At 36.4% G+C, this 10,958-nt stretch overlaps 2 protein-coding genes across 2 annotated transcripts in view; one reads left to right on the top strand and one right to left on the bottom strand.

Moving 5' to 3' along the window:
- LOC107680499 (CSC1-like protein 2) overlaps window positions 1-10,958 on the top strand; it is a 68,181-nt gene that overhangs the window by 9,356 nt on the left and 47,867 nt on the right. The gene's annotated exons all lie outside the window — the stretch shown is intronic.
- On the bottom strand, window positions 10,340-10,801 carry LOC107680473 (forkhead box protein I2-like). Its single transcript, XM_016476357.1, has one exon. It carries the CDS (start codon window positions 10,799-10,801, stop codon window positions 10,340-10,342), a length of 462 nt encoding a protein of 153 aa, XP_016331843.1.

Here is a 10,958-nt window from a genome sequence, read left to right as displayed (position 1 = left end):
AAACCAAAACTGAAAGAAAAAAAAACTTTTTAAAAACAAAAACTTGTAGAAATGACAAAAACACAAAACTAAAGTTCTAAAACGATTACTAAAATTAAAATATGAAAATGAAAACTAATTCAAAATATTAATTAGAACCATAGATAACTATTATAGTTTTAACTATAAGCATGCCTTCAGAAGTTTATCTGTAGCTGTTTTCATACTAGATTGTTCTGAGGGGTTTTTAGTTCATTCATATGCGGTTGCTAGGGTATTCTGTGTGGTTACTGGGTCAAGTTAAAGGAGTGCATCCCCAAGTCTCTAATTTTCTAGCTCTGGCTCAGGATCCTCTAAAAGGTGACCCACAAATCACGTGAGACTTGAACAGTTTGATTTGGGACTTTGTGCTTGTACATCCAAAGCTGCTGCCAAGGACAAACCCTTAATGATAATCACAAATACCATCACAGTTCAGAAACGTCACATCGTTCTCTGAATCGACATGTTTCGCCAGCAGAGGGTCTGTCTGTGTGAGATAATGACGGCCCGTGTGCCTGTCAGACGCAGCTGTGCTGACAACTGATCTACAGCCAGCCAGCGGTGATCCTCACTGCTGCGTCATGCTGCATGCATGCTGTTTACTGCCAGCCGTTCTCAACTGGTGTGTCATGACCCAAAAAAACAGACGTCTGTTCTGATGGAGAGACTAATGCCTAATACAAATAACAAATAGGATAATATAAACGGAATATGCAAATTATTAAACTTTGATATGCTGAGCAAAACAAAGCCACAAGTGACCCATTGATTTGTGTTTTTGGCTTCTGATGTTGTTTTTAGTAGTGAATTTTCAATGTCATTTTATTATGTTTGCATATTGTTAGGCCTGTTGTTTGTTTCAGATAAAATGTTGTCAGTTCTAATGCTGTGTGTTGGAGTTGGATATACAGTGGTGCCCAAAATGATTAGAACACTAGTATTTTCACAAGCTAAAAATGGTTTTAAGTCAGTTATTTCAATCTTTTGCTGCAGTGTGTCAGTAGGAAATATCAGTTTACATTTCCAAACATTCATTTTGCCATTAATCGTAACAATCCAGTGAGATCTTGGAGACGTTGCCACAGTTCTTCTGGATTGAGTCTGTCTCAGTTTGTTCTGTTTCTTCATGTTATTCCAGACAGACTGATGATGATCAGATCAGATCCTCAGCTGTCATCAGACAGAAATCTCACTGGATTATTACAATTAATGACAAAATGAATGTTTGGAAATGTGAAATGATATTTCTTTCTGACACACTACAGCAAAAGATAGAAATAACTGACTTAAAAAAAAAATTTTAGCTGGTGAAAATACTAGTCTTCTAATAATTTTGGCCACCACTGTATTTTATAGTTATTTGATCCAGTTAGTTTTACATTTAGATTGCATTTAGACTTTCCTTTAGTTCAGACAGTTAAGAATGGCTAGCAACAGCAAGGTCATGGGTTCGATTCCCAGGGAAAGCAAGAACTGATCAAATATAAATGTGTACCTTGAATGCCATGTAAGTCGCTTTATGTAAAAGTGTTAAATGTAAATATAATTGGAGATTTCCTGTAGCTGAAACAGAAGAGCAAGATGCATGTAATGCCAGTGTCATGGGTTCGATTCCCAAGGAATGCATGAATTGATTAAATGTAAACACTGAATGTCGCTTTGGATAAAACCGCCTGCTAAATGCTTAAATGTAATTGGAGCTTTCATGAAGCTCAAACAACAGGTTTGGCGCTAGCAATGCCAAGGTCATGGGTTCGATTCCCAGGGAATGCAACTAGTGGTGGTTGAGGAGAGACCCCCTCATGATTGTAAAGCGCTTTGGGTGTACTATATAAATGCCTCATTCATTCAACTGATTAGCTGTATGCATTGAATACAATGTACATTGCTTTGAATAAAACTGTCTGCTAAAAGCATAAATGTAGATGTCATTGGGCTTTCCTGTAACTCAAACAGTAGATCTGGTGCTAGGAACACCAAGGTCATGGGTTCAGTTCCCAAGGAAACAAGAACTGATAAAATGTACCTTGAATGCAAGTCACTTTGTATAAAAACGTCTGCTAAAAGGTGCACATTTAATCAGTTAATTTATTCCCTGGGAATCGAACCCATGACCTTGATGTTGCTAAATGCATGCTTTTCTGTTTGAGCTCCTGGAACACTGAGATCTAATCATCTAATTACAGTTTGTTAATATAATAACAGCGATTTTTCTGGAATCTTGAGCACATTTGAGCAATTAGGTGATTCCTCCTCTGGGAGACATTTGGTTCTTTGCCTAAAATATTCTTAAGTTAATAGAAAAGAAAACCTATAATTAATAGTGTTTTTTTTTTAAACTCAAACTTAATAGATTGAACTGTAATTTGCATCAGTGCAGCAAATTTTGCTTGACAAGTTCTGCATGCATTTACTTTAGAAAATCTAAAAATGTAGTTCTGGGCTATTTGAATTACTCTTTAGTTTCATCTTTCATTTTCACATGATATGAAAGTTATGACACATCAACTAGCGCTTCTGTTTTTTTTATAAGATTTGTTAAGTTAGAGTTTTTTAGAATCAAAGTAAATTTATTGGTTTTTGCATTTAGATTAGTGCATTTGACACATGCTTTTATCCAAAGAAACTTAAAGGTTCCCATTGACTTCCATAGTATGGGGAAAACACTATTTAAGTCAGTAGGGACCAACTCAAGGTGAACTATCCCTTTAAATTGCTTTCATGATATGCATTTTATCACTTCATGCATTCTCTGGAATCGAACCATGACCTTGCTAAATGTATGTTCATATAAATGAGTTACTCCACTAATTGTCTCATTACAGTATGCTAATATAGTAGAGATGATCTTCTGGTGTCTCGTGCACATTATGCAGTTTGGTGCTTTCTCCTCTGGGAGCCCTTTGGTTGTTTGCCTAAAACATTCTTGAGTAAATAGAAAAAATCAAACCTGTAATTAGTAGTGTTTGTTAAATCAACCATATTGCTCAAAGTTAGTTTGAACTATGTTTTGCAAGCTTTGCATTATTGCATGCATTCATTTAAAATATAAAAATCTAGTTTTTGTCTGGGCCATTTTAATCACTCATTATTATCGTTTTAGTGTATTTTATCACTTCATGCATTTCGTGGAGATTGAACCCATGACCTTGATATTGCAAAATGCATGAACTTCTATAATATGAGCTACAAGATCTAATTGTCTTGTTACTTTGTTTACATAATAATAGAGGTGACTTTTGCGCACTTCAATATTAGCAATTTGGTGCTTCCTCCTCTAAACTGTTCTTGAGTTAATAGAAAAAACCTGTAATTAATGTTTATTAAATCAACCCTGTTGCTCAAAGTTAGTAGCTTGAACTGTAATTTGCATCAATGCAAGTTTTGCATGACAAACACTGCATGCATTTACCTCAGAAAATGTGAAAATCTAGTTGCTGTTTTTGGCTGGGCTATTTTAATCACTCATTTTCACATGACGAGAGAGTTATGACACATCGACTTGCGCTCTGGGAAGTTTGAGAAGATAAGTGACGTGACATTTAAAATTGCATTATTTAATTCTTCTAGTCTGATGTCACAGAGATGCATTTAATCAAAGTAAACTCAAATCTTATTGCATAACTACTTTTCATTAAAACACAAAGCTAATTATAAGTGTCAGTCAATTTTAAATTATGAAGTATTTTTGAAAGTCTGAATCGGTGTTTTTGGCACTTTTGAACACATCTGCGTGTTTGTTTATTAAATATTTATTAAATATTCGGCTTTTAATAAGAGTGTTGTGCTCTCAGCTCAATTTGGCATGTATTTTTTTCATGCATTTTAATTTATTAAGCAGATGCTTTTATCCAAGGTACAAGGTCCCTGAGAACTGAACCCATGACGTTGATGTTTCCAACGTCATGCTAGACTTCAAAAGCTTCTCCTTAATTCACTCTGGCCTGGTTTACCAACACAGCACTGACTTTGTGACAGAAATATAGCGATCAGCAGATCAGGATGAGGTCTGCTGAGGTCACAGCCATCACCAAGACAGATATTTAACTTGATGTCTGTCCGCGCGCCTCTGATAAACGACCAGCTGCGAGCAGCTTCAAGATATTGATAATCCAATAAAAGCAGATGCTATCAAGTTTGGCAGGTCACGGGGAAAGTGTTTCCTGCTCACAGAAGGAAGACGTGCCATTTAGTGCACAAGAGAAAGCCCTTAATGAAATGCTTAAAGTTTTAATTCGTTTGCTTCAATGCATCAGCACAAGAGCCAGGAGATGTTTCAGATTTCATATGAGGCATGTGATGCTGTGTAGATAACTCGATTGAACGTGTTTTTAATAAGCGCAGCGGTGCAGGACATTACTGAACAGATCAAATTATCTCAACAGAGTGCAGCATAACAGTCTGGTTTCATAAGTAAAATCCTATTCGTTGTTTTTCATAGAGAAATTTATTTTTAGCAATAATGTATCCGCTCTCGTTTTTTTTATGTGCATTTGGGATGTTGTAATGAGAAGTGTGTCAACAAAAGAGAAGCTTCAAGGTTTTTCATCAAAATAAGTTTGATGGTTTTAATACTTTAAAATGAAGAAATTAATGCACAAATGTTAGAGCTGTATTTTTACAGTTGTAAAGTAAAATAATTATTTATTATTATTAGGGTTGCAAAGGGGTGGAACATTTCCGGAAAATTTCTGGAAACTTTCCAAAAATCCCTGGAATATTCCAAAAAAATCCTGGAAAGGTTTCAAAATTTCTGGAAATTTTCCACCTTTTTGCAACCCTAATTATTATTACTTCTATACTTCATTTTTTACTGTGAAATATTACAATATTACTATTACTTATTTTCTCTTTATTTCACATTTTAAAAATATTTGTATTATTATTAACTATCAATGCAATTTTATTTAGTAGTCATAATAGTTTTTTGTAAATGTTTTTATTTTTAACAATGATAATAATAATAATAATTATTATTATTATTATTATTATTAGTAGTAGTAGTAGTAGTAGTAGTAGTATTACAATTTTGAACAAAATGTGCAGCCCAACAAACAAACACAGCAAACCAAAATTTAATTTTAAATTACAATCTCACACAATTGGTCAAATCTCTTTTTTTGTATTAATTTATTCCTGTTTTGTCTCACTCTACGACTGTGAAATACTGTATTCTAGCATTTGTCTCAAAACCCAAAACAGCTTGACAGGCCAACATTATTCACTGAGAGCAAAATCATGATTAAGACCTCTTATGTATACATAATGGTGGTTTTTCTTGTACTCAGAACTCGCTCTCTGGTGACTTCTGCTGATTTTAGCTTGTAGAATGTGATCGTCACTCAAATGTGATCGAACACAACTATGTTAAACCATATTCTGCTGCTATGTGAATGTCTCTCATCATTTAGTTGGCTTATTTTGGTAATTTTATGAGACTTTGGCCCAAATGTATCCAGTCGTCCAGAGTCTTATCAAATCACAATGATGTTCAATCTGTTTTGATGATTCGGTCTCATTGGCTTTCATTGAATTGAATGCACATAATCTGAGTTTGATGAAGCCACTGCACTAATGGCTCTTTAATGATCTCAGTGATCTGGACTGATTCTCAAACGCAGATTGTAGACTGTAGAAACCACTGGCACTAATAGCTCTTTATGATCTACGTAGGCTTATGATGCCTTTGAGAAACACTGTCCTGGCTTCCCTTTCTCCTCTGCTTCTCATTTTGTTCATGGTCTTTAGATCCTTCTCTGGAAATCCCTTCCTCTCTTTTGATTTGAGGACAGTCTCAGCTCACACTAAATGCTCTTTTGTCCAGTTGATGATGTCCTCAAAGGCAGTTTTCCTCTGAATTATCAAATGCTCGTGAAGAGTTTATAAATAGGAAACACGTGGATGTTAATGAAGTTATTTTTCCACGCTCCTCTGTTGAAGTTTAACATGGTTAATGTGATTGTGCTTTATTCTGGGCTATTAAAACTCACACAAAAACACAATGATTTTCTGAAAGCTGTGGTAAAACATTAACACCACAGATGCTGCGAACAACTTCATCGTTAATTAACTGTCTTTTCTTCTCTTTGTTCTTATTCTCCTTTTCTTCTGCTCCTCCTTCTCCTTCTTGTTCTTCTTCTTTTTCTCATTGTTGTTCTTTTCCTTTTCATTGTTCTTATTTTTCTAATTTTTCTTAGTTTATCCTCCTGTTTTCTGATTGTTGTTGTTCTTCTCCTCCTTTTTCTCGTTGATCTTCTCCTCGTCTTTCTCCTTGTGGCTCCTCTCATTCTTCTTTCTTCTCCCTCTTTGCATTGTTCTTCTTCTTGATGTTCTTGCTCTTCTCGTCATTCTCCTCCTCCTTGTTCTCGTTTTTCTTCCTGTTGTTGTTCGTCTTCTCAATGTTCTTCTCATTGTTGTTCTTTTCGATGTTCTCGTTTGATGTTGTTCTTCTCCTTCTCTTTGTCCTCCTCCTCCTTCTCCTTCTCCCTTTTCTCATTGTTCTTCTCCTTGATGTTTTTGTTCATTTTTGTCGTTATTCCTGTTCTTCTCCTCCTTCATCGTTTTGTTTCCTCCTCCTTTTACTTCTTGTTGTTCTTCTTCTTTCTAATTGTTTCTAATTGTTCTTTGTCGTCGTCTTCATCTTCTCTTCCTTCTCCCCCTTTGTTTTTCATGGATAGTTAGAACAGATTGAATTCGAGATCATATAACGGACTACAAACTCTTTGTTAGTGTTCAGGTCAAGTTATTCACGACTCTAATTAAACTTCATAGAGGATGTTGAGACCAGTATTAATAATATAGGGCATGAAACACAATTAAAATAATGTAATCTTTAAATGTGCTGGACTGGAAAACACAATTACATCATTAACCTGTTACGCCGCTGACTTTTTTTTCCCCCTCCCTCTCTTTTATGTGTCAACCAAAGATGCAGGAAAATTCAATGCTTTATTGATTTTAAGTCAGTTCTAATTACTTGATGCATTATACATGTGTTATGTGCTTTTGTCCTTTTTTCAGTGGTAAAAATAGCAAATTCAGATCTGGATTGTTATGAGACTCATTTTTCTTATTCCAAAATCCTCTCTCTTTCCCCTGTTCCTCTTTTTGGCACAAAATTGGGAGAAAATAGAAACATCCTTTTGCTTTTTATAACTGTAAGTAGGTTAGTGTGTTCAACGTAAATAAATAAACAAACCTAAAAAGAGTATGAATGAAAAAGTGCAGCCAAGCTTGGGCTGTATTCTTAAGGGAACGCCTCACACCAACGCTGCCTTTATATTTAATGCCGTGCTCTTGGCTGTTTTTCAACACACTGAATTCAGAGCAATCACATCTCGGCCAAACGCATGCCGAAAATCCAGCTGAACTCTGGATGAGACCCGCTGGAATCGAAACTTTTCTGACGGGCGGTTCGCGGATCAGACTCTAGGCCATGCTGGCTGCCAAAAATCATCATCTTGACAGGTTATTGTTAACAGGATAAAGATGCATGGATATCGGGATTCCCTATGGAGACCTGATCTGGTTTAACCTGATTCAACAACTTTTTTTTTTTTTTTCTCCAAAGGCTTTTCAGAGAAGTCATCATTTACACTCACTCTTGTCTTTCCACTGAACATAAATGAGAATTTTGAAGACTTGCTTTTTGAAGCTTGAAACGCTTCAGTCCCAGTTCATTGTAAGTGCATGAAAAGCCTTCAGATTACTTCCTTTTGTGCTCTGAGGGAGAAGGAAGGTCAGTGTGAGTATTTATTTTTGAGTAAACTGTTATTTTCAATCAAGTTTTCAAAGCTTTGAACCAAACTGATCAGCTCAGGGATGAATCACGACGTTACAACATCTGATTTCCCAGCAAAAAGATTGAACAAGGTGAAGATGATGATGGAGTCGGATGAGTACATCTAGTCTCTGCCTACAAAACTCAAAACAGCCCTTTTCCTGTTTCCATGGTAACGGTGACATCTCCCATTGGCTGATCTTGGTTTTACAGTTTTAAAACTGTACCATTAAACAAAATGAAATGCTGGAACCAGATTTTTTTTTTTTTCGATTTTGAAAAATATTTTTATTTTTATTTCATTTTTGGTTTGTTTTATCAGAACTGACTAATTTTTAAGAATCAAATATTTTTTTAATTTTTAACAAATATTTTTTTAATTTTTTTTTAAATTGTATTTATTCCGTTTTATTTTTATGTATTTTTTATTTTATTTTATTTTATTTTAATTTATTTTCAGAACTGAATGGTTTTTACATTTGGCTTTGTTAGCTTTTATAATACAAAAGCTATAAATAGACAACACCTCTTTATATTAAGATAGAAGATAGATATCTTTATACTGAATGCAACAGCAAACACTCAGCGTGACCAATGTTGTTTGATTCATTCAGCCTAGATCTGAATGGTCAGTCTGAATCAGTCGAATGACTCACTGAATCATTTGGAGATGTTATTGAGTTACCAGCTGACTCACTCACTGATCGTCATCATTTTCAGTCCTATCTGACTCGTACCTGCACAACCGGTCTGTAATTAACTCTCTCGAGTCTTATGTAATCATGTGTAGTTAAAGATACGCATTTAAAGGTCCCATGACATGCTGTTTTTTGGATGCTTTTATATAGGCCTAAGTGATCCCTAGTACTGTATCTGAAGTCTCTTTCCCGAAATTCAGCCTTGGTGCAGAATTTCAGCCACTACGAGCCAGTCCCACAATGAGCTTTCCTTAGGACGTGCCATTTCTGTGTCTGTAGCTTTAAATGCTAATGAGGAGGAGAGAGGCGGGGCAACTGCCGTGCTTCGCTCGTTTGCAAGCCATGATGTCTCTCGAGGAAAAAAAAATATTGCGCTCGCCTCGCACGGTAGTAGCTCATTTTCTCATGGGCGGGCCAAATTCTCTGGGCGGGCAAAGCAGAGAAAGGGGAGGTAACCTTTCCCCGTATGACGACATAAAGGGAAGATTCCAGATTGGGCCATCTGAGCTTTCATTTTCTCAAAGGCGAAGCAGGATACCCAGGGCTCGGTTTACACCTATCGCCATTTCTAGCCACTGGGGGACCATAGGCAGGCTAGGGGAACTCATATTAATGTTAAAAAACCTCATAAAGTGAAATTTTCATGCCATGGGACCTTTAAGAACCTCAGAGCATCTGTCTCGGAGTTTATTTGTTATCAACCCCTAAATATTCATTTTAATCTTTAATGCCGTTTTTAGTTCTGGAATCTCATTGAGCTGTATTGCATATGGAATATGAATCGTGATATTCATAATTTGTGATGCTTTTGAATGAATGGAAATGATTGCACTGCCATCTGGATTGAGAACAGCGTTAGTTTCACTCACAGTTTTGCTCCGTTTGTTTTCCATTGATGAATGGAGAATATTAATGACCATGTCTTGCTGTAAAGATGATGAGCCGTGAGTCTGTTGAACCTTTTTGTTTTCCCGGACGTTCAGGATGTTATTGGACCAGCCTGATGGGCTGCTTTGACTTTCTGTCAGGACGTTCTCTTGCATCTTTAGATTACCTGAGCAATGTCTGACCTCAACAGGTTGTCTGTTTCTTCACTATAGCTGTGCTGAAACTCCATTATTAGGTGTCTGTGCTGTGCTTGGCCTCATATTTGGTTCAGTATCTCTGTGTCTGTGATTATTTTGCGAGCTACTTGATTGCATTTCTACAAGCTGCATGTTTGTTCTGAATGCATGAGTGATGCTGCTTCAGAACAGAGACAGAAGAGTTGTACTAGTGCTGTTCCACAAGTGTCAGTCTACATAGGCAGCTTCCTACTAAGGGGACATTCACAGTTTCACACAGGCTTTCCGTCTGTCAGATTTTTAAAAAACTTTTCACAAAGCCAAAAATTTCAGTAGTTGATACCAACACTATAGACTAACTTTTTCCACAAGCACTTAACTTATACATCAGAAACAAAAATGTAACAAAAAAAAATATGTAAAAGTGTTCTCTTTTCTGTATTTCCTTCTGCTTTAGCTGTGTACTAAGTTTATACTATAATATATATATATATATATATATATATATATATATATACTCCTATTATTACTGTCATTAAATAATATTATACTTATAAGTTACTATGTGTATTTTTTTATTTAGCAACTTTGCTAACATGAGCGACAGCAAACTTACTGACGGGAACACTAGCACACAACAAACTGCATGTGCCTACTGACAAGCTGATTTGCATTATGGGAAAGACTGTTTGCGCACTATAGAAGCTATAGAAGTTTTTTTGACATCAGGTTTTAAGATCAGGGTATATTCACTGATCTGCGTCCTATGGTTTTGGTTACATGGTCCAGAAGTGTAGATTGAGGTGTTGTGGCTCCAGGTGGTGGATCACAGCTCCAGCTCCACTGTTAGGGGCTCTGAACCCTGGCAGAGGGTCCGGCGTGGAGAGAATGTAGTCAATGCTGAATTTGATCTCAGGCTCAGGTTTGTTTTGGGCCGGTCTGTGACTAGTGTTCACAGGGCAGAAAGAATCTGAATCCGTGGGTCTTACTGCAATGCCCTGATGAGTGTCCATGGCAACAAAGGGTTCGGCTGGCTCCTTCAGGCCCATTTTTAAGTTGCGTCTGCGGCGGCGGCGACGAAAGTTGCCATTTTCAAAGAGGTCCAGCATGGACTCACAGCCTGTGGCGAATGTCCAGTAATTACCTTTTCCTTTCTCGTTACCTTCCGTACGGGGCACCTGAGGAAAACAAATAATCAGCAGCCAGTTGCAACAAACCCCTAAAGTTAGGAAAACCATTAGTAATAATGCCCTTACAATTATAACTATGGGTTTTCTTTACAATTTCTTACATGTTTATTGCAACTGAGCACAGATTTCAGAACGTCCTGTGATGCACAACAATCTGGTTATGTTTATATATTGGAAATTGTTTTTTTTTTTTTTTTTTTTTTGG

This window comes from Sinocyclocheilus anshuiensis, unplaced genomic scaffold, assembly GCF_001515605.1.
Source record: "Sinocyclocheilus anshuiensis isolate Anshui unplaced genomic scaffold, SAMN03320099.WGS_v1.1 scaffold308, whole genome shotgun sequence".
Classification (NCBI taxonomy): domain Eukaryota; kingdom Metazoa; phylum Chordata; class Actinopteri; order Cypriniformes; family Cyprinidae; genus Sinocyclocheilus; species Sinocyclocheilus anshuiensis.
The sequence above is the reverse complement of the archived record's forward strand: the minus strand, read 5'-3'. Positions and strand labels throughout refer to the sequence as shown.